We start from the raw sequence: 21,807 nt of genomic DNA, 5'->3' as shown, positions 1-21,807 counted from the left end.
AGAACTATTACTTCCACTCGATGACATTTTTGAAATACTTTTAAAATGCATTAAATATTACACAAGCTTAAAATCAATGGAATGAAAATCACAGCCAATCAGGAAGCAGCTACTTTATTTCACTACTCTCTGGATACTTTGCACATTTCACTTTAGTGCATGAACATTCATTCACACATTCGGTCCGGGTTAATTTCACCTGATTTGTCCGTTCCCGGGACATCCGATTGGCTATCCTGCCACAACCAATCATAATCATAACATCACGGACTAATCTTTCCATCTGAAATATTATAGACTTTTTTTTTTAAAAGAACATATTTTGATAGGTTGAGGAATTCCACGACGGGAAATCATCCAGAAGTGTCTCTCGATAATAGTAGCAGACATTCTATTGCATTATTATTTTCGTATTAAAACCCCCACCCCAACCTGCTCCCCCTTACAGTAGTTCTGCAGGAAAATAAAGGGCTCTTGCATTACAACTTCTGATTGGGTCTCTTTTTTTTGTTTTCTAACAAAATATGAAAATCTATAGAAAAAAAATCTATATAGCTCAATAAAAGATAGAGATATCAAAAAAAGAAATCATGGCTCTCTTGTCGTAGTCGAGGAAATTGCACTTGAGAGTCTTGTGAGGTGCAAATTTATTTTTTGCGAGCGTGCTTGTATTTGTCCACGTAGGCCTTGACCAGGTTGGCCACCTTGCTTGAGTTCACCTCGCCGCTCTTGCTGTGACACACCTGTGGAAAGAAAAGAAGAAATATGAAATGAGATGAAATTAACGTTGCTTCCGGCGAGATCGGAAACACACCTTCTCTACTGCTTTGCGGACGATCTCCTTGTACTCCTCCTTTGTGATTTCCTTCTTTTGGTAATAAGGTTTCATGGCCGTCTTCACTTCATTGATGGCTTTCTCTTGGATCTGTTGTTTCTTAAGCAAAAACGCAATGGCGTTAGAGAAATCCACGGCCGAGAGTAATCGTCAACACAAAAGGGTCAAATGTCAAGTCACCTTTTCTTTTTTGGAGCTGTCAGCTTGAGCCTTGTGATGCTGAGCTGGCTGCGTCGTCGACGAAGGTTGCGCCTGGTTGGCGGCTTGTTGGCCAACTTTGGTCGGAGCGGGAAGCGGGCCCGGTTTTCGGAAAGCGGCCATGATGCTCGCCATCTAGATCCGAAGAATACCACTGTCTCAATTTAGGCAAATCGGAGATCGATTCAAAGGTCACGGTACCTGTGATGTTTGCCCATCGGGTTGAGCCGCTGCCGTCTGGCCCCCGTGCTGCATGGGAGGGGGCGGAGGGGGAGGCGGAGGCAGCCCCTGGGTGCCGACAGCGGGCGCCTGCAGGAGCGGCACGGCGGGGTGGAGGTGCACGGGGATGGGAGGGGTCATGGCGTACGGCGCTGAGGGCTGCAAGCTGACCGGGAGGGGGCCGCGCTGGCCCTGCACGGGGAAGTGATGGACATTCAGCTGCAGGGGTGGAGGAGGCGGCGGCGGCATGGCGGTCAGCACGGTGGCCTGGGTGTTGCCCGGTGCGGTCGGAGCTGCGGCTTCACTCTTTGCAGAATCTACAAATAAAAAAGTTAACAGTCATCTTAGTATCTGTGAAACTCTACGCTGCCATCTAGTGGTGGAAGTGTCTGCCACTTTTCTCACAATATTAAACACAAAAGTACCTGTTGCAGGCTGCTCCTCTTCAGATCGAGTCCATCCTCCAGCTCCTCCTCTTTCCCTCTTGGAATAATAATCCTGAACATCAGCGGGAAGCGTCCGACGCACCGCCCAGCTCGACGCCGACGACCAGCCGGAGCGGTCCAGCATGGAGTCGCCGGCGTCGCTCTCCTGCTTCCGGCGGCCACCCAGGCGATTCTCATTAAAGCGGCTGTAGGCGTCGTTCCCTGAATTGTTGCCCATTCCTGAGCTGTTCCGTGGCGGTCTACGGTTGTCGTCGTCTTGGTGCGGGTTGTGGATGCCCCGGTTGCCGCCTCCACGGCCGCCGCCGCGTCCCCTCGGCGCGCGATCTTCCCAGCGGGATCCGCCGCCGCCGCCGAGATCCCAGTTCCTGCTCTCAGCCTCACGAGTTTTTTCCGTCACCCAATCGGGAGTCTCCGACCAGCCTTGGCGTTCGGGTGATGTTTCTGAAGGGACGCCGTTCTCGAAGCGAGCGGCACCACCTTGATAGCGTCGTCCCTCGCCGCCGTTGCCCGCCCTCCAGCCGCCCCTTCGCTCTCTCCCCCGAGGAGACTGATCCCTGGACGGCGGCCGCTCGGGACTGTACCCCCGTCTGTGTGACCTCGTTCTGGACGGGGAGCGCGACTTGGATCTGGAGCGACTCCTGGATCGTCGCCTCTTCCTCTCGCGGCTACGCTCCCTCCTGTAGTCTCTCTCCTTGTCTCGCTGGCGCTCTCTCTCTCTGCTGCGAGCTCGGGAGGAGTGGCCGGAGGGCGGGCTGGCGACCCGCTCCCGTGAACGCGAGCGCCTGGCCGCCTCTCGCCTGGCGTCCTGCGACCAGGAGGAGGTCGGGGAGTGGAACCGGGAGCGTCGCTGTCTGCCGTTTTTCCTTTCGTGGTTCGAATCTCGCTCCTCTTGGTCTTTGGAACTCTCCTCGGAGGTCTCTGCAGTGGGGTGCTCTTTTGCGGAACCGCTAAAAGCCTCCCCCTTGGGTGAACCGCAGTCCATCGGAACAACGTAAGCATCATCTTTGGATGGTCCGTCACTTACTGCCTCAACTATCAAAGGCGCTTCCATTTCAGGTGTTTGAGAATCCGCTTGTGCTCCCTGGTCGGTGAGCTTCTCAGCAGGCTTGGAGGCGGGACTTTCATGAGCTTCTCTCTGCGCCACCCCATCATCATTGCTTTTCTTCAACCTTTCTTCATCGGTCTCCATTTTACAGTCCTGTTCAATCACGTCAGTATCGGGAGACGTGAGGTTCTCCAGAGTGTTCTCCAGTTCAGATGGCAGCCATGTGGTGAGCTTCTCATCGCCTGCTGTTGAAATTGACATGACAGTAGGTTCCTCTGCTCGTGTGCTCGGTTTGCCAGAGCAGTCCGACTCGGGGCTTTTTGGAGGCGAGTCCAAAGAACAGGACAAGCGACTGTTGTCGTCAGGTTGTGGTTTTTCATCGTTGTCCTCCACATTACTGCTTAAAGATTCCGCAGCTTGTTGCCCGTCGAGAGAATCAACGTCAGTGTGGTCTGCATTAGGACTTCGTTCTGCATCAGAGGGCTGATCCGAGTCGTTCACCTCGGGCTTCGCTTCTTCGTTCTCCTCCTTGTCACCATCCTCGCCATCCTCGCTGGTGGACTCCTTCTGTCTTGTGGTTTTCCTCTTCCCGCTGGCCTTTCGGTTTGTTACCCGTTTACTCTTCCTTTTAGCTGGCACCTGAGATGTCATTCCAGGCTCGGAGCCCTGGCTGGCAGACGAGTCCGAGTCGGACGCACTGGACTGTGGCGGCGACGACGGGTCGCACGCAGAAGACTCCGTCTGGGCTTTGCTGTTACGTCCCGGTGGTCTGGAGGCTATGGACTCAGCTTTTTGGGTGGGCGCGTTGGAGTTGGAAGCTCTCCCGACTTGCTTTTCTCCTCCTTTTGGAGAGGTAATGGCGCAGACCACACCTTGGAAAACTGTAAGAATATAAACGGTGTGAAATCGTGAAAATCGGAAAACAATGGTGCCTTCGGATTTAATGTCAATTTATTCCATGACTATGTTAATGTTTGAAATTAATGCAAGAGCCATTTATCTAGATCAACCTCCGAAAAGTCAAATTGCATTATGCGCTGCTCCTGGTGTGCAGATCTTGTCCACTAGGGGGCAGTATAATTCAGATATATTGTAAATAAGTTCATTTTTTTTATTTATTTTTTTATAGAGGATAAAAAAGATATGCCTGCGGGCATTATTTTATTGTCTAGACATTTTTTACAAGCTAAAAAAAAATTGACTTAACAGTTCGTATCTCGAAAAGGCACTATAGGACATTTTTTTTCCAACCCAAAGCAAAAAAAAAAAAAAAAATGAATTCTTAAGATCAGCCATACCCAAATGCACAGGCCCGAATGATGACGTGGACGTAATAGGAAATGAACAACGTTCAAATGAAAATGGACTTCGGTTGCTATCAGCAGGGAGGAACCTGCAGGGAAAGGGAAAAGGATTATCAGCAAGCTCTGATGAGGCTTTTCTGAATCCCAGAGTTTAATGATGATAATAATAAAATGAGTATGGCTTCGATTTGATTACCTTGAGGTTCCATTCGCGGTAATGGGTGCAGCAGGAGAGAACCACGGGCACACTTGGACCTGCCGTTTGCACTGTTGAGTTTCACACAATACGTCTTCGGTCACTAGCAAAGGCTCTGTGCTGCAAGAGAAGGATCAGGTTACAATTCATTAATATTTTAAAGTCAAAATATTCTTGTCTTATAGTCGAGAACTTGATCACGAAATACAGAATGTAGGTCATGATAATGGAAGCATGACTTACATGTCCTGTGTTGACGTTGCTAATGAAAAAAAGTGAGATGATGGCCAAGCATAGTGTTCTGCTCCTCTCACCTGGAAAATAAGATGGTAGGTTTAAAAATGGGGTAAATTAATTAATACCAAAGAAGGGGGGAGGGGGGGGGACGTAAGAACCTACCTTTTTTAAGCTTACTGAGGATGTGTTGTCATCATTACCTGGCGGAGCAATTTACAAATTAAATTGAATATTCAAAAATAAATAAATCTTTAAGTACTGGACTGACAACGTACATTTCCGTCCTTTTGTTTTCTCTGCCCTTTGCTGTCTGGATCTTTTTCTGAGTTTGCTTCTGGAATTGAGATTAAAAAAAAAATCAACTTCCAACTAAAATGATTTAGCTTAATGAGATTAAAAAATAATACTCACTTGAGACACAATTTATGTCCGCGATTTCTACAGACGCAATTCTCAGCTTCAGGTTCAACGACTTGCCGCCGCCTCACTGGAACCTTCAAAAAAACACAAATGACCAATATTAGCTTTGTAAGCCATCTTGCAAAATAAAAGGATGGAGTAAATCCGGTGTCAATAATAAATAAACAAACCTGCACACAGCGCATGTTTCCATCCAATCTGTAAACATTCCTGAATGGCCGTCTATCCACTGGACAAGAAGGGACCATCTGCAACTGATGGGAATATAATCAAAATAAATGAGAATGGCAAGCACAAGGCACACGGTAACGTTGTTAAACATCACCTCTGCCCAAGTGAGGAGGCATCCAAGGCAGAAGACATGACAGCAGCTGTCCGGCATGGCAACCTCTCCTCCGGCCGGGACGCCTAAGCAGATAGGACATCGCTCGGCCTCCTCGCCATCGCTCCCATCAGGGGGTGACCCCTGACCACCTTCAGTTCCAGTCATGTCCAGCCCTGGGCTGTCCAAATCCCTGCTAGGAGAAACAAAAGCATAATTTATCAGTCTATATTTAATATGGCATGCAATTGATCTCGAAATAAACTGCCGCCATAATAGATTTGTCATGTACACATGAGTCTAATAAATAATATTTTTCATGGAAAAGTCAAGTTGAAATAGTCCATTGTACACATATTTGTTGAAGTTGATAATAATACAGGATAAACTCAAATTACTAATCTTGATCACATCAATGAGGCTTCTATGGCAACAATGTAAAACTAATAAGATGGCGTTTGTTCCGCTATTAATACACTTAAAATTAACATTACAGTTCATCTTAACGAACGTTTTATTTCAATGCCAATGTAGAAATAACCCCATACTTGGTTCTTATTGGTTAGCAAAAGAGCTAATGCTAAGCGTAACCAAAAATAGCTACCAAATAGCTTCATGGCTATTAGCACAGTTAGCAACTCCAGGCTAAATCGCAGTTATTATTAGCCGCTCTTAATACAGTGAAGGTCGTTGGTTGGCTAGGTGGCTAGTAGCGATCTTATCTTAAGTTTATCTCCTCGAGCTAACTAGCCGCTTTGGGATAACAACACAACACCTGCTTACGTCGTTATAAGAAGCTAACACGAGAGGCTAATTAGCAAAGAAGCCACAGTGGCTTACTCACCTCTAAAGTGCCTCCGTGCCTTGTTTTGACGCACCGAAACGCTTCCTCGGTGCAAACTTGTTTTTATTTCCCCCCCAAACAAATGCTAACGAATCGCTAAGCTATTCGTTGAATTTGCTACTTGTTGTTTGAGGCTAAAAAGCAGGCAGAGATTTCACAAAATCTCGGCCACATGTCTCGCGGTGCGGTCCGAAGTTTTTCACGAAAGAGAGCTCCCCCAACTGGAGAAAAAAGGCATTACACAGAAAAGATTCATGGATAAAATATAGATAAACAAATAAACGAATGAATGAATGAATGAATAAATAAATGAATAAATAAATATATAAATACATAAATAAATAAATCATTATGTGTGAGTTAGAGACATCTTTTGACAAAATGTAACTTTATTTAGGTTATAAGTGTTTAATTGTTTTTCCTTCCACTTGATAACTCATTTACACATAAATATAACATAAGTGTTAAATGAGCTTTTGTGTATTTTATTGATTAATCTTAGTATTTAATTTCATCAAATATTTTAAATTGTAATTATGCTCTTTGCATTCGAGATGCAAGAATTGGACCGTGACGTCATTACAGGGACAACGGGAAAGAAAATCACGTGTTAGGAGTTAAATTATCTATTTTTAAGTTTAAAAATAAATTTTCATAGTAGTTGTGATGCACTGTTGTACATTTTTCATTGCAAATAATGTATAATTCATCCCAGAAGAAAAGAGCAGAAAATGCAAAATGTTCAGTGTTTTTATTTAAAAACTATAAACAGTCACCAAAGTAAATAAAGCCAATCTCTAACAGACTGTTAGGTCTATTTTTAGTCACACATCCTACAGACACGGCAGAAATGAGGATAGTTGGGTCGTGCCCCCCCACCCCCCCACCCCGCTCAGATGCTAATAGGACAGGCAGTCATAAATGGTACACAACACACGGTAGAGAGGACAGTCTTGAGGACGTGAGCCGGAATGTGGCATGGTATTAAGAATGAAAAAATAGTACAATAAAACTCCACACTATATTAAGATAGAAAAAAGTAGTGAAGAAAATATTATACCTGCACGTAAAGCAAAGAACACAGGAGAAAACCTGTATAAAAACTCCATGTATTTAAACCAATTTACAAATACAAAAAAATTTTGGTACGCGCACTGTGCCCGTACAATGACAAAACGCTTACAGTGGATAGATATATGTCATTTTTTGTGTGTTTGTGTGTATGCGTGCATTGCGGGGGTCAGGTTGTGAGGAAACAGAAAGGGGAAAATACCTTCAATATTTTTTTTTTCTTCTACAAAATGACATGATATATTATTCCATACTCTTTCAGCCAGCAAAATGAGTTCTACAAGGTATTATAATACAAAATGTCACAGTTCCACAAAAAACTGTTTTTTCCCCCTCTCCCTAGGCTTTACAGCATCAGTACCTTTGCAGAAGTATTTACAGGGTTTTAAGTACATTCATACACTGCTGAGTATAGAATCACATTAGATACAAGTGACCAGGGATCATAAAAAAATGCAAACCAAAAAAAAAAAACATACTACTTTATTTAATCCTACCAAAAGTAATGCTTCTATTAACACCACAGAGCAAGTTCTCCAGTGGCTGCATCATCATGAGAGAGGATCTTCTTTATATATATTCACAAGATATTTACAAGATTTTTTTTTTCATTAATTGTAATGTCATGTCATTTATTTCAATAATAAATAGGTGAAAATATATCGACTCAAGTAAGAAAACCAAGCTACCAAGTTCCAAAGAAAAAACAAAAGAAATCTGCGCTAGTTGCCTGTCGAGTCCTCCAATCCCTAACCCTGTGGAACGCCTTCCGAACCCCGCCCCCTCGAAATAAAAACGGTGGTCTTCATTTAGTCGGAATTCGCTCGTCAGTTCGTGGGGCGAAAAAAACAAAGAATCGACAAAATGTGCTCGTGTTTGGTGCTCATTTTTTTTTTCGAGGGGGAGGCGGGTCGTCGGTGGAGTCCCTCGGGGGAAGCGGTCGGAAAAAGCTCCCTGTGATGGGCAGCTGGTGGAAGACCCCGTGGCAGTTTGTTGAGTGTGTGGACGAGGGTACGTGGTGGGCTTTCAAACACAGGTTGAAGGGGGGGGGGGGGGGGGGGGGGGGAAGAAAGGGGGCGGAGCTGGGCAGCAGGCGGAGGTTCTTCAGTCCGGATTCCTGCGCTTCCGCTTCCTCCCAGACTCGCTACAGCTCACCGGCGGCGTCTTTCCTCCTCTCGCCTCGGTGGGCGCGTGAGGATGACGGAGGAGTTTCTAGAGGTTGTCCTTTTGGCGTTAGTTAGGCCTGGAGCGAACGTGTCAGTTCATAAAGGCATTTGGCGAGCGTGGTGGAAACCTCCATGTTACTTAGTGCCAGCACGGAGAGGTGCGCCTCGTGCTTCTTTACCAGCCTGAAAATTCGGGATTATTGTCAGATTATCGCAGAGAAAAATAATTTTTTTTTTATCTCCTCCATACTTACATGCGACCACAGTCCGAGTGCTTGGCGATGTTCTTTAACGTTAAGGCAGCAGTTAGTCGTATGTGTTTGGTAACTGGTCCCTCCTTCTCGTCCTAATGAGGGCAGAAGAACATTTAAATCATCGCTTCTTTCCCAAAATTTCCTCAAGCTGCTCACCGTGAAGTCCCTGAAGACCAAATTTCGAGAACCTCGACGGAGGGCCATGAGAGCTGCGCTGGGATGATTGACGATTGCTTTCGGCGGTCGCGCCGCCGGAGTACTGCCTGCCGCCGCCGGCGTCCTTTCGAAGCAAACGTTTACAAATTAGGGCTGAAAATAATTCTCATCCCGGGCGTTAAAAATGACACGTACTGGGAAGAAGATGGGTTGGGGCTCTGCGCTTGCTGCTCCTCCAGTTTGAGTGCAGCTAGCAAAGCTTCCCGAGAACAGTGTTTATCCTGAACGTGAGTTAACAGAGTGTAAGTTCCCGAAACAAACACCAGGATGCGATTCGGCGCCGGTACCTGTAGATGCGTTATGAACGACAGTCTCTGTCGCGGGAAAGGATCACATCCTTCCCACTGACATTGGCCGGCGTACACGTCCTTTCCGCCATGTTGCGTCGCGGCGTGGTAGAACACTTGGGATGGAGTCTCGAACCACCTACGAGTGGAAACGACATCATGAACAAAAACATTTTGGAAGCAACGTGTAGGAAAGAGGGATCGCCCATCTTACCGTTTACAGGATTGCCAAAGACATTTGAAGTTCTGCCCCGGTTTCCTGCTTGGCTCGGGCGGCACCGTGGGGGCTTGCTGGGGGGCGTTGCTGTCTGCAGGTTGGGTGGCGGGGGGCGGAGACGGGGTAAGCTATAGAAGACATGAGAATTGTTAAAATATATCGAGAGCTATACTGTAAGTTTTTTAAAGATGCCATCCGAGGGTTTTGTATGCTGAGATGTAACCGAAGCGCTCCCTGGAGGCTTAAGTTGTTCTCTCGGCAGCTTTGTTGTCAGGAGGTTTGTATCAGTGAGAGCCAAATGGTCTGAACTGGCCGCACCTTCTTAACCTCCACGTCGTAGCGACGATTGAAAAACACACTCCGATGATAAATAATAGCGGCAACGTGACTCACCGTTGTGCCAGCCTGTGTGGGCGAGCAGTTCCTCTGCTGACTGGCGTTCTCTATTGCTACTTTGGCTACGGTGCTTGGGTCGGTTCCCGCCGGCACGGCCACCATGGTGGAGCTGCTGCCCGCGTTGTTGGGGTCGCTGATGGTGATTATCCGCACACCCACTTTGTTGGGGATCCCCGAGGACGCGGCGGCCGCCGCGCGGTCCTCGCTCTCGGCCGGCCTCTTGACGCCCCGGGCTTCCGAGGCGACGCCGTTTGCAGGGAGGGCCGACGCGCTCTGGGTGGGGGTAGAATTGGGGAGAAGTTGCTGCCTTAACGCAGGGACGGCGTGGCCAAGCCCTAAAGGTCCGTTTGTTAATTCCGAGGGCGGCCTGGGCCCGATCGCCTGAGGTCCATTGGCCAGGCGCTCTGCCTGCTGGGCTTTGGCAGTGTCCTGCTGGAGGGGAGGACTGGGAGCAGGGGGACTCTTCTCGGCGGGGCCCACATCCCCGTTCCCCAAGAACTGCTTGGAAGCAATGTGATTTGCAATGTTTTTGCTAATGATGCCGCCTTCGCCCCGGTCCACGTCGCACACCCCGTTAACCAGCGTCCTTTTAGGATCGGGGTTACCCTCCGGGGCGGTGGCGGGGCCGGGGGAGAGGGCCTGCTTCCCATTGGCGGGGGAACTCTCCGCTGCCGGACCGTTTAGCGTCCCCTGACTGTTCCCTGAGTGGTATGGAGGTAGACTAGACTCCATGCACTTGCGTCCGTTTAGCAGCTTGGCGCCGACCCCGACGTCCCCGTTACTGGTTTTCCCATTAGCGGAGTCTCCGTCGGGCATGGAGGAGTTCTCCATCACCTCGATTTTCCGCTCGTGGATGTGCAAGCCGGTGGCGTCCTTGGCCTCCTCCTCCTTTTGACAAATGATCTTGTCGCCTCGGAGCGGAGCCGGCGGCGGAGGAACGGCGGGAGCTTGCTGGGACGCCGTCCCCGTCGAGAACGGTGGCGACGGGACGCTCGGGGCCACGGCGCCGTGGCTGACGGCGGCCACGGTGTTAAAGCCAGTGTTCGGGACCACAGTAAAAGTGACTTGTCCAGTCGCCATGGGGGCCTGGATGATTGCGGCCGGACTACTCGTCGAGATGATCTGGCCAGGCAAGAGCTGGACCTGACTGGGAACCAGCTGCACGTTCAGTTGCTGCGGCTGGGGAGGGGGCACCTGGGGGTTGTAGGCCGTCTGGTAGATGACCTGCGAACTGGTGCTGTTGGGAGGGGGCACCTGCGGCGCGGGAAGGATGAGCTTTCCGCCCGGTGTGGAAGGCCCTCGCTTTGGAAGCAGAAGCTGTTTGATCAAGCTGGACTCGGAGGAGGTAGGCTGCGAGGGAGGAGCTTGCGGAATCATTTGCTGATGTCGTTTGATGGACAGTGCGTGGCTGACTGTTTGGTTGGGATGGACTTGGGGGTTCGCGGGAGCCGGGCACGGGTTGGAAGGGGCGCCGGACTGCCCGGCTATTTGAATGGACTGGGCGCCGGGAATGGCGGCAGGGTTGGCGAGAACAATTTGGTGTATGGCCGGGGTGTAGGCTTGGCTTGCTTGAGGACCGGGACCGACTATGACCACACTCTGCGCCTGTGTCTGAGGCTGCTGGTTGGCTATCGTGGCTGCTGGCCCAGTGGACTGGCTTGGCGCTGGTTTGGGGGCGATATTCTGAAATGTGACACGTGAGCTCGTGGAAGCGGACGCCGCCGGATTACTTGACGCCACTTGGATGGAAGAGGTGGTTGCGGGTGAAGACGCCCCGCATTGAGGGTCTACATGGGGCGAGGCTCCCTGTGACGTGGGCAGAGGTGGCGTCGGGGCGAGGGGCGGGTGCTGGGAAATTGGGGGGCAGACGCCTTGCACCCTAGCCGTGAGTATGTGGCCTTGGGGTACCTGTTGAAAAAGCGTGACTGGCGTCCCGGTGGGGAGCATGGGGGAGTGCTGCTGAAGCGCAGGTGAAGCGACGACGTTTTGCGGACTGTGGTTCTGGGAAGCCGGTGCAGATGTCGGAATCTGGACAACTGGACCGGACCGGATTTGCTGCTGCTGCGCTACTGCCTGAGTGTTTGGTGGTAACTGCAGAGGCACGTGCGGGGCCACCGGATGATGGGGAACAGCTGGGTGACTTGCACTTGGGGTCTCCTTCGCAATGGCGGTCCCAGACGGCGTCGCGCCACCTACGCTCGGGCCTGGCGGCCGGCCTAGCTGTGGTGGATTCCCCGGAGGTGTCCCTAACACAAAACATAAACTAGTTAGTTTTTCCTCATTTTCTTTCCTACTATTATCAACTAAATAAAGTTCTACCTGGAGGTGGCGCCTGGGGGTCGGCAGGGGGTTCACTCCGAACTGCAGGAGAGTGCGCTCCACCTGCCGCCTGCTGGTAGTACAGCTGGACGGGCAGCGGTATTGACCTCCGCCTTATCCCCACCAGGAGGATGTGAACCGGCCCGTTGGATTTGGACTCGTCCTGCCGCCGCATCGTGTGATTGGGGAACACCGTCCTGTAATGGGCAAGGGAAAAAACTATGTGGAACATTTCACTCTTTTTTTTTTTTTTTCCTCATTTTAGGGCAGTAAATAAGACTGACCGCAGACATTTGAGGAAGCCAGCGGAATTCAAGATGTTACTTCGACCCATTTTGCTGCACGTGGAAAGATACTCCGAGTACATATCTGACCTTGACACCGAGCCTTCAGTGTTTGTCTCAAAGTGTGCATTTAGCCTGTAAAAAAAAAGTTCACAACTTGGGCTTAAAAAAAAAAAAAAAAATTATTATAAACAGTAATTGTAAAGATGACTTACCATTGCAATGTAAATTTCTCTCCATCGAGTTCAACTATGCCAGGTGGTGTCTGTGTGGACTGAACCGGAGCCCGTGCGGCTGAAGAGCAGAAAAACAAAGCGGTACAAAAGTTTACGCTTGAATTATAAAATATCCTTGGTGTGCTGATTCAGTTAAACTACAAAAAAATTGATTTCCCAAATCTGTCCACTAGATGTCACATAAACGAATGATTAGTTTGTGCCGCAACCAAGTTGTTCTTTTTATGAGTCGCCAGCAAACTTGGCAAACGGTGCAAAAAATTATTTATGGGAAAAAAAAAAACAGTACAACAGTCAACTCCTTGATAAACTGGAAAGAATTCAATCTGCATGACTTTGAAATCAGATTATCACAAATCTCATCAAGCTCCGACATAAAAAAAAAAAAAACCTTTTTAATTATTGCGCACCGAAATTCCTCTTGCATACCGGCATCTGGACTTTAATGAGTAACAGTAAAATAAATAGTCCATATTTTACGTTTATTTGATTTGAACTGTCATGGTTGGTGTGTGTGAAGGACACTCACTCGTGGCTGTCGCTCCTTGCGCCGCCGCAGGTACCTGCTCGACCAGCTGCGGTCGAACTTCGGTAGCCTGTTCCGTATTAGCCTGATGCTCGATTAACCGCACCGCCGTTAGGGCATCGGGTCCAAACGTATGAAGGTCCACAGAGACTAACCTCACCAGCAGGTCTGCGGAGAGTAAAAACGAGTTATATTTCGAATTTTTTTTCGCCGTCATCCGTTGCCTTACCTATGCTACGGTCCACAGAGGCGATCTTGCTGCAGGGAACCTCCCCAAGCTGAGCCAACAGGTAGAGCACCTCCAACGAGGCCATGAGGAGCATGAGGTCAGGCAGGGTGAGGAGCACCATTACCTCCCTGTACGAGTCCTGGTCCACATACTCACAGATGAGCACGCCGTTGTCCTCCGCTTTGCTCAGGTTGCCCAGGATCTCCATGGCTACACGACAAAAATAGGAGACCACATTCCATACAAGATGTTTATAATAATAGATTATAGAAGAGAAAAAGCCGCACCTCTCATTTTGAGGAACCTGTCTCTGGACATTAAGCATTTGGTGATGGTGTGAAAGATCAAATGGGTCATCCGAAAGTCAACTGGGTCGAGCTGGAGCTGCGAGAAAAAAAAAAAAAAAAATCAGCGAGAGTTCTTGAATGAGCATTCCAGTGAAGAAGCAAAGTCAAGTTTAACAGAGATCGGGGAGAAAAAGAAAAATATTTTCCATTTCATTAGCATTCATTGACGCTCGATGTCGTCTTGAACAAATGAGCAGCGCGCTTTTAAAAGCGGATGCGGAAAGTGCCCCTCGAGTTCCTGGCGACAAAGCTCTAACTGATTGCATCCAAGGCTCTTTGCATACATTTTCTAGAAATAGCACTTTGATGAGGAGTTCGTTCCCCGCACAGCAGTAAATTAACATACATAAATCATTCACTAAAGCTCCGGGAAGGTGTCGAAATAATAGTTTGGGGTGATGCGCGAGCGTTTCAGCTCGACCGCGTACGAGAACGACGAATGGACTCACCTCGGCGGCCACGTTGCCCAACGTGTCCAGCCCGAGTTGTCGGAGCGAGATGAGGTTACAGTGGGCGCAGAGTAAAAGGAAGCGCAGGCACGTTCGGTTGGCCGCCAGCAGCTTCACGTTGGCCTCCTCGAAGGAGAGGTTTCGCAGGATGACGGCCACCTGCAGCACCCGCTGGGCCTCCATGTCGCCAATGCCCAGGTTCCGCGGCGGGTGGAAGAGACTCTGCCAACGCTCCGCCACTGATGTACCATCTGAACAAAAAGGGGACGGGAAATGTTGCCATGGTTACGCTTTCAAAATATAATTTCACCCGAATAATCGATTCTAAAAATACTCAATAGCGAGTCTTTTTTTTTTCTTTCTTTACCTTGTGCTGTACTGCTCTTGTCCCAGATCAGCTCCCTGACTTCGGCATCCTGCACCACCTCTTTCCAAAACTGAAGAAAAAAAAAAGTTAGCCTACCAATATTGTGTGGATTTTTTAAAAAATTATTAAACATGGCGAATCATTACCCTGATAAAATCCCGGGACGTTTTCGCTTTCCAGTCGGTACCAAAAACCCCGGAGAAGCTGCCTAGCGCTACGAAAAAGAGAGCAGGAGGTGAACACAATTTATTTCTCCACCTCCGACCGAGTTGCAGACGTACAGTCGTCGAAGACGCCAGTGTGGGCCAGTAGCAACGTGACCAATTTGGGGTCCTTGTCCAGCTGCATGGCGTGCTTGCTCTCGTTGGAGAGCAGAGTGCAAACGTTGACGGCAAAGTCCACCTCGTTGGGCAGGCCCGAGAGGAGAGACAGCACCAGTTTGTTGTAGTCGCACGGCGGGATAAATTCAGTAGACAGCCCGTAGCTTTGGCGAAGATAGTCTGAGGAGAAAAGTTTCGATTTAATATTCCCCTTTCAACAACAACAAAAGTTTCACAGCAAGTTTCGGCAAACAAAATGCAGTCAAGCCCCCCCCCGTTTTTTTTTTTTTTCTTCAAGCCGCAGAGGACATCTAAAGGATCGAGTCGACTTTGTGCATTTACATATTATCAACAGAGGGCGAGATTTTATCTGGTTATTATTTCGCCGCCTCGGCTTCAAAGAAAGCCTTTTTCTTGATTTACATTCGAGCAAACGTGCCAGGGATGGTAATCGTTGAAAAAAAAAAAAACATTTCGACTTTGATTGAGAGGAGCTGAATGGAAGGCAGGCTTTAACTGTTAATGTAAATCATCTGAGTTCTTTTTACGGTTACAAACGCTCCATTCAATTTTTTGCGACTCGCCGTTTCGACCCCTGAACACCTGCGTCGGAGGTCGGGACAAAAGAGGGACTGTACGACAAGGTTCGTGCAAAGCCGCCGCGGGGGCTACGACCAAAATAGAAATCTGTTTGTGTGACTGTCATTCGCGGTTTAACGCAATGGCGGTGAAGAAAAAAAAAAAAAAAAAGTGGGCCAACTGTCACACTGACATCTGACACCTCTTTTTTTTAAAAACACCTGGAGGAGAAAAAAAAAAGACATTGCTGTGTTGAAATTAAAATCTGAATGGCCGTTAGTTAAAAATATTTTTTCAGTTGCATCTTTTTCCCTGCTTCTGAGAGAAAAACAAAAAAAGTGAGGATTACCCTTTTTTTAAAATTTGTTCACACACAAATGAGATTTTTAATCCACCTACTTGATGCATAAAATATCACGCTAGCCCAGTGATGGACGCTAAGCTCGATTTAGCTTGCTAAGCATGGAAAAGGGGAAAACCCTTTTGAGAGGGCATCGGGCTTACCTGAGACAACATGTTGCTGGTAGTTGTAAGACGTGGGAATGGCGCCAACTGGAAGAAAGGTCTTGGTGTTCCCCGGCTGCGCTTCGTCATCGTCCTCGCCAAAGTGGTGGACCCGCTCATACTTTTCCAAGTATCTGGGCAGAAAAAAGAAAGTGGTGAGAGAAGGGTACCCTGTTGCACTCCGAGTCTGAGTGGCTAAGGGAGGGAGAAAAAAATTAAAATAAATAAAACAAATAAATTCTAATAATAAAAAATAATAATAATAAATAGAACCTAACTTGGACAGGATTTTTTTTTAAAAAAATTGAATATCCACACCCAACAAAATTATTAATTATTTAATCTACCTCTGACTTGCAGTCTTTTAAATGTTCACTATGACAAAATTACACCAAACAAGTGGAAACATAAATCACAAAGTCATAAATCAGATTACACTGGATAAATAAATGAATAAATCTCAACACCCTTTGCAATTTCACGCAAGAAATGCAATTTCCAAACTTGGCGAACACGAGCAATGAAGTCCCTCCTTCCCCGGCGATAAGGCAAAACGTTTTGGGTCGTAGCGAGCGGCACGAAATACCTCCACGGTGAGCGTGTGGCCGTGAGTCACCGAGCGAGCCAGCCGGCAGCTGGTAGTGAATGAAGCCCTCGCTTGTTCATCACGGTGGAGGTAATCCCCCGTCCGCTGGCTGCCGGGTGACACGCTCGGCTATAAATACACGGCCGCTCGTGGAGAGGACGGAGGGAGGGAGGGAGGGAACGAGGCGAGCGGGAGAGATAGGGCCCCGGCTCCTCGATGCAACGTCATCAACCGCTGTCTGGCCAAAAGCAGATAATGACTATACATGGGTGGGAGCCTTTTTTTTTTTTAAGCGAGAGGGGCTCTAGTGCATTCATGACAGAAAAAAAAATAATTATCGAGTCCAAGCTGACAAATTTTTAGGTGTTTGATGTGCACACCACATTTTGGTTGAAGGTACCAGTCCACTGATTTGAATGATTTAGGGTGAAGGGTCAAAAACAGGAAACTTCGCACCCTGCTCCTGATCAAAGAGGCTAACAGGAAGCTTGGGCGAGAGACTGAAGATCGTATCGCCTCGATTCCGTCAGAGAGGTGTGCATCGAGACTCTTAAACGATTTTGTGGTATCGTCTCAAGTGGCGCAGTGTGGAGGGGGGGGCACACAAACCCTCCCACCACCTGGTTGCACATCAGCACCACAATACTATTTTTTAAACTAGTATTTCTGTAAAAATCACCTGCTTTGTTCTTCCTGCCCGAAAAAAATTCAAATAACCAAAACAAAGTCTGTTTGTTTGCCCTATTGCCCCTGGTGTGTTTGGGTGCACTGCCCCCTGCTGGAAGTGATGACGCAAAATAAAAAAAAAACTCTTCTTGGCAATAATCCCAGCATGAGCTTCAAGCGTAACATTTTCAAATATAGATGATTGACAGCCAAGAGTCAAACTGTAAAGACACTATTTGGCACGGCCGTAATCCATCTGAAAATAAAAAAACATTCCTCCAAGGACTCAAATAGTGATGCTCGAAATGCAGCCCCCACGGCTTCTACTGATAATGTATGACAGGAGCATAACACATGGAAAGGTCAACGCAATAATACCGTTGAAATTTTTTACAGCTGCAAACATCTGCATCGGAGCGAGCAGCAGCTTCGTGCATCTGAAAAGGCTTTTCGAAATGATGCCAGTTCCTCTGCAGCTCTGAGGAAGGAACAGTGATTGTTGTCAGGGGGGGGTATTTTTTTTTTTCTTTTTTTAGAGCCTAAAGCTGGTGCATGTTGTCAGACATAAGAGCAAACGCTGACAAATGCCTTTTCTAAAAATGCTCCTTTGCCAGTCAGATTTGAAACCAGGCTGAATCACAACAGTGCTGACCTTCTCCTTGACAGCGTGGCTGTTCCACCACAGCGCTTTTCCGCCATCGAATTTATTGCGATTGTTTATTAAAAGCTCCGGCCTGAACAAAAAACTCTCCACTGATGATTTGTGATTTTAGCCGTAGCAACAAAACGCGGCAACCCGAGCTCCGCTGTCGAGTTCAAGGCAGATGCGTCAATCTTCCGGCCGGGCGGGCGAGGAGACGAGAAGAAGAGATGAGGCTGTCAGTGGTGGCTGACACTGCCGGCGGGCAGGTCAAAATACAAAAGTCTTAAAAGCCCTCGGGTTGTCCGTGATGGATCGCTCTCCAGCTCCACTCGCCGGACGGGGTCTGGTCTTTATCCAGAACTGGTCTACCTACATTCTGAGGCAATGGACTTAAAAAAAATGATGCAAGATGGTTCAAAGGCTGATGCAAACTCCTTTTTCCCCCCCCAAAAAAAATCATGCGGTGCATTTTAAGAGCTTCTACACTGAGAGACACTGTCCCATATTCCTCACAAGCTCCTTCAGACATGTGAGATCATTACATAAGAAAAAGGCCGAACAATGGACATGTTTAAGCTAGCAACAGAGCGAGCGGTTCCTCGAAGTCGGTCGCTGCCCTCTGGGCGCTCTCGCCGAGGAAGCGGCGGCGAGAGCAAACTGAGGTTACGCTCGCGCCACCTGACTTGTCAAGTTTACATTTAGGAGACACCACGAGCTCCTCCTCCCCCCCCCCCCCCCCCGACATGTTTTATTAATTCTCTCACGAAGGTGTGTCTGGATGATTGAGGGGAGGTTTCGCTAAAAATCTGGACGCCAGGGTGGGGAACTTGCTTGAATCTCCTCCCAAAAAAAGAAAAATAATAATCATGCGAAAAGAATTACCGAGGACATGTGAACTGAAATATGTCCATAACAGTTTTAGCCAAAGCCATCAAACCAAATCAGTTCTCAGAGTGGTGAGCTACTCTGCAGCTGCTGCAGGGTAAAAAAAAAAATCACAGGGGAGAGAACAGATTGGTCCAAATAAAACCAGCGTATAGCAGAGTTTGCATTTGCAATGTTATACAGTAATACTTTTAAAAACTGAATCATTAAAAAATCATGGCTTGCGTTTATTCTGCCGCAGCTTGGATGAGGTTTTTATTAGACCTTTAAAACAAGCAGCTCTGGTGGGAAATTTTATTCGGGATTCGCACATCACTCTTCTGTCTCTTGCTCTTTAATTTGGATGATGAACCCGAAACGACCCCGTCCGATAAAACGCCAGGGTATGATTTTTTTTTAGCTGGCAAACATCAACACAAAAAAACTTCCTGTGGGCCGACCTCCGACCTGGAAGAAGGCCAAGGGGAAACCTTCACCCTGCGCCGATTACATTTAAAAAAAGGTAAGAGGAAACTATCATTTCCCCTTTCATCCAATAAGCGATTTCACACAGTCAGCAAAAACGTGGCGGCGGCGCTCGCCTGTGACATCCACCGCGGCAAACTTCCTTTTGATAAAAATCAACAAATTAGTTCCAACGGCTGTTGTGACACGCAGAGTGATATATTCTGCACGCCGCCTCCCCTCAGCTGTCAGCCTGCGTTTGCTGCTCCCTATTTCACCAGCACCACCGAGTATTTCAGAACCCACATCATTTGGGAAATGACTTTACTCCCAGCCAAGTTTTGTTTAAAATCAGTCTTTTTAAAAACCGCCGGAACTCCGCGCCGGATCCATTCAGCAAAAAGTGGAATTCTGCATATTTACCGAGCCTACGAGTTCAACAGCTTCCCACAAGAGGCTGGCGAGTAGCACAACAGAAAGTCTTGTCATCCGCCTTTCTGCCAAGTTATATTCTGCTCTTCACCCCCCAAAAAAAGACGTTTGTCTCGGCAGTAAAAACTGATGGGGATCCATCTGTGGCGCTTAAAAGGAACTGAGAGCATCTACCGCAAAACGAAGGGGGGGGGGAAAGCTGTCAGCTTGGCCACCTTTGCAGCGTGGAAATTCTCGCAAAAGTGGATTTTCTAGCAAACCGCCGCTTACGACAGGAACTAACACTAGATATAACGAAAGCTCAAGATGCTCCGAAGAGCCAGACTCCCCATCACTTGCAGCTGACTTGCCCCGCTGCAGCTTGAAACCAAAATAGCGAAAAAAGGGCCACATTATAAAGGGAATCCAAAACTCTGCATGCATTATTCTTCTCCCCCCCAAAAGGTTCCGTGAAGTCACCAATTCCAAACAAATGGAGGAGAAGAAAAGCGCCTGTTGATTGCATCCTAACACTTGTAAACACTTCCCACATGCTGCCTAGGAGGCACAGAGTTGCTACTCACCGAAGGTAGTACTGTTTTAAAGCGAATGCTGCGTTGGAGCAACTCCTTGGAAAATTAAACTCTTCCCCGAGTTCATTCCATTGGTTTTTGTCAGACACCTGCAAACGAGAGAAAAATGAGATGTTAGAAGAAAGTAAAATATAATAAAAGCAATTGCAGAGAGCGGCAACATTGGAACCATCTGGTTTACTATCTACAGGTTTTCCCCCTCCCTATAAGTAATGTTGAAAATCAATAACCTTGTAAAATACGATTTAACCTACTCGTAAATAACGACGCGAATAAACACACGAGAATGCCGCAAATGTGTGTAATGCAACGCATTTATTTACATTTGACACATTCGTGTGTGTACAAGTGTTGGAAGACTTAACGTTTTCAGTTGAAGCTAGTTAGCAACACGGCTAACAGGCTAAGTTGACTTTTCCCACGCTAGCTTGACACGAAAACGACGCTAAACTCCCAACAAACTGTGCTCACGGAGAGGGAGAATGCATTCGTTGTCGGTAAGGCGTTTATTCGGGGTTCGGTGCGGTGCCGTTGACAGTATTCACTACGCGGGCCTACGAGGCCTGTATTTTGCGAGCAGCCATGAAGCCGAGGAAAATGGCGAGGAAAGAGAGAAGGCTTTCCCCGGCTAGTGAAGCGCCGAGCAGGCGGACCGGCAACACGGTTCGGCCCTCCGTGGGCTTTTCCGAGTGGCGATAATCGATGTTAAACGTGCCCGCTAATTTTGAGTGGCTCCAGAGTGCGCTCTGGCTCGCAGCGCTCGCCACTCAATGGAAAGCGCACAACAACACAAGGCAGCACATTGCAATAGATGGCAAACTAGCACAAGGCCAACACCGATCCACTATCGGGCTGTCTGCTTTTTAGGGGGGGATCCACTCGTCCCAAGCTGCCCCCCACACGGGAGTCGCAGAGCGGTCCACAAGCCGCACGGAGCGGGTTGAAAAATATCCACTTTGGCTTCCCCACTCACCTTAGCAAATCCACCTAAAGAGACGACTCTGTAATAGAGAGCGGTCAGATCCAGCTCTTTTCCACCCACGATAGGAATCTTCTTGAACGGCGATCTGAGGAGATAAATGAGCACAAATGTCTCTCAATAACACTTCGGCGCGAGTCAGAGTGCGGTTCGATGTGAACCGAAAGTTGTATTTGGTGTAAATAAAGGCGCCCGAAATCTCACCCTCTGCTTTGGTGAAATTGCCGCAGCTCGTCCAGGAAAGCCTGTCCCTTCCTTCGCTGATCTGGAAGATTTTTCCCCGTCGAATTTGCCATTGTTTTTGCATGCAAAAACGGTTAAAGCCCACTTCGGTTGCTTCCTAAGATACCAACGATCCCATACTCCGCCGGCGCTCAGTCATTCGCGAAGCTGAGTGTTTAAAAAGTTAAAGAAATAGCTGGTAGCAAGAAGAGCGGCAGCTCGCTAATAAAGACTGATGCACACAGCGAGCGAGCCCGATTCAAACCCGGACTAAGTTCCAAACGAACAGTCCCAAATACGAGCGACCTACCGGCGGATTAGGCGCGCCATAGCGGGACGTGTTCGATTAATGCTTTTTGGTCGCGGTTGTATTCGTTTGGAGTGGTTTGACAGTGTGGTACGGACGCGGCTCCGAGGCTATCGCACACACTGTAGAGCGGCAGAGGGATCCTGTTCTCAGACAAAAAGATGAGAAGGCCGCGGATGCCAGCCTGCCGTGCGTGCAGCGCTCTCTGTGGTCGATCCCTGCACTGCCACCGTCCGTC

The 21,807-nt window shown here is 48.1% G+C and overlaps 2 protein-coding genes across 5 annotated transcripts; both read right to left on the bottom strand.

Moving 5' to 3' along the window:
* Positions 1–98: 98 nt before the first annotated feature.
* scaf11 (SR-related CTD-associated factor 11) lies at positions 99–6,278 on the bottom strand. 4 transcript variants are annotated; one of them, XM_049761079.2, is made up of 14 exons: positions 6,067–6,278; positions 5,226–5,418; positions 5,071–5,154; positions 4,892–4,974; positions 4,756–4,814; positions 4,643–4,680; positions 4,487–4,557; positions 4,244–4,363; positions 4,042–4,136; positions 1,678–3,624; positions 1,235–1,569; positions 1,016–1,168; positions 815–934; positions 99–743 (listed from the first exon to the last, which is right to left on the bottom strand). In XM_049761079.2, the coding sequence occupies exons 2-14, from the start codon at positions 5,388–5,390 to the stop codon at positions 648–650; spliced, it is 3,366 nt and encodes a 1,121-aa protein (XP_049617036.1). In that variant the 5' UTR covers positions 5,391–5,418; positions 6,067–6,278; the 3' UTR covers positions 99–647. The 4 variants fall into 4 exon arrangements, with proteins under 4 accessions (XP_049617036.1, XP_049617039.1, XP_049617038.1 ...); XM_049761082.2 differs by having other exon boundaries at positions 815–925; XM_049761081.2 differs by having other exon boundaries at positions 5,071–5,148.
* A 522-nt stretch (positions 6,279–6,800) lies between these two features.
* On the bottom strand, positions 6,801–21,777 carry arid2 (AT-rich interactive domain 2). Its single transcript, XM_049760679.2, has 21 exons — positions 21,245–21,777; positions 21,035–21,128; positions 20,053–20,150; positions 15,834–15,967; positions 14,712–14,930; positions 14,577–14,644; positions 14,431–14,500; positions 14,064–14,314; positions 13,555–13,651; positions 13,268–13,477; positions 13,042–13,206; positions 12,492–12,570; positions 12,277–12,411; positions 11,993–12,189; positions 9,671–11,919; positions 9,275–9,405; positions 9,061–9,199; positions 8,909–8,994; positions 8,714–8,837; positions 8,558–8,649; positions 6,801–8,486 (listed from the first exon to the last, which is right to left on the bottom strand). The coding sequence occupies exons 1-21, from the start codon at positions 21,334–21,336 to the stop codon at positions 8,375–8,377; spliced, it is 4,842 nt and encodes a 1,613-aa protein (XP_049616636.1). The 5' UTR covers positions 21,337–21,777; the 3' UTR covers positions 6,801–8,374.
* Positions 21,778–21,807: the final 30 nt, after the last annotated feature.

This window comes from Syngnathus scovelli, chromosome 22 (assembly GCF_024217435.2).
Source record: "Syngnathus scovelli strain Florida chromosome 22, RoL_Ssco_1.2, whole genome shotgun sequence".
NCBI lineage: Eukaryota > Metazoa > Chordata > Actinopteri > Syngnathiformes > Syngnathidae > Syngnathus > Syngnathus scovelli.
The sequence above is the reverse complement of the archived record's forward strand: the minus strand, read 5'-3'. Positions and strand labels throughout refer to the sequence as shown.

Coding starts and splice junctions, on each gene's coding strand:
- scaf11 (XM_049761079.2), bottom strand. CDS start 5,390: ATGACTGGAACTGAAGGTGGTCAGGGGTCACCCCCTGATGGGAGCGAT. Junction 4,364..4,486: donor GCAACGTCAACACAGGACAT/GTAAGTCATGCT, acceptor CTTCTCTTGCAG/CACAGAGCCTTTGCTAGTGA. Junction 1,570..1,677: donor AGAGGAGCAGCCTGCAACAG/GTACTTTTGTGT, acceptor TTTTATTTGTAG/ATTCTGCAAAGAGTGAAGCC.
- arid2 (XM_049760679.2), bottom strand. CDS start 21,336: ATGGCAAATTCGACGGGGAAAAATCTTCCAGATCAGCGAAGGAAGGGA. Junction 14,645..14,711: donor CACTGGCGTCTTCGACGACT/GTACGTCTGCAA, acceptor TCTTTTTCGTAG/CGCTAGGCAGCTTCTCCGGG. Junction 11,920..11,992: donor CCCCCAGGCGCCACCTCCAG/GTAGAACTTTAT, acceptor GTTTTGTGTTAG/GGACACCTCCGGGGAATCCA.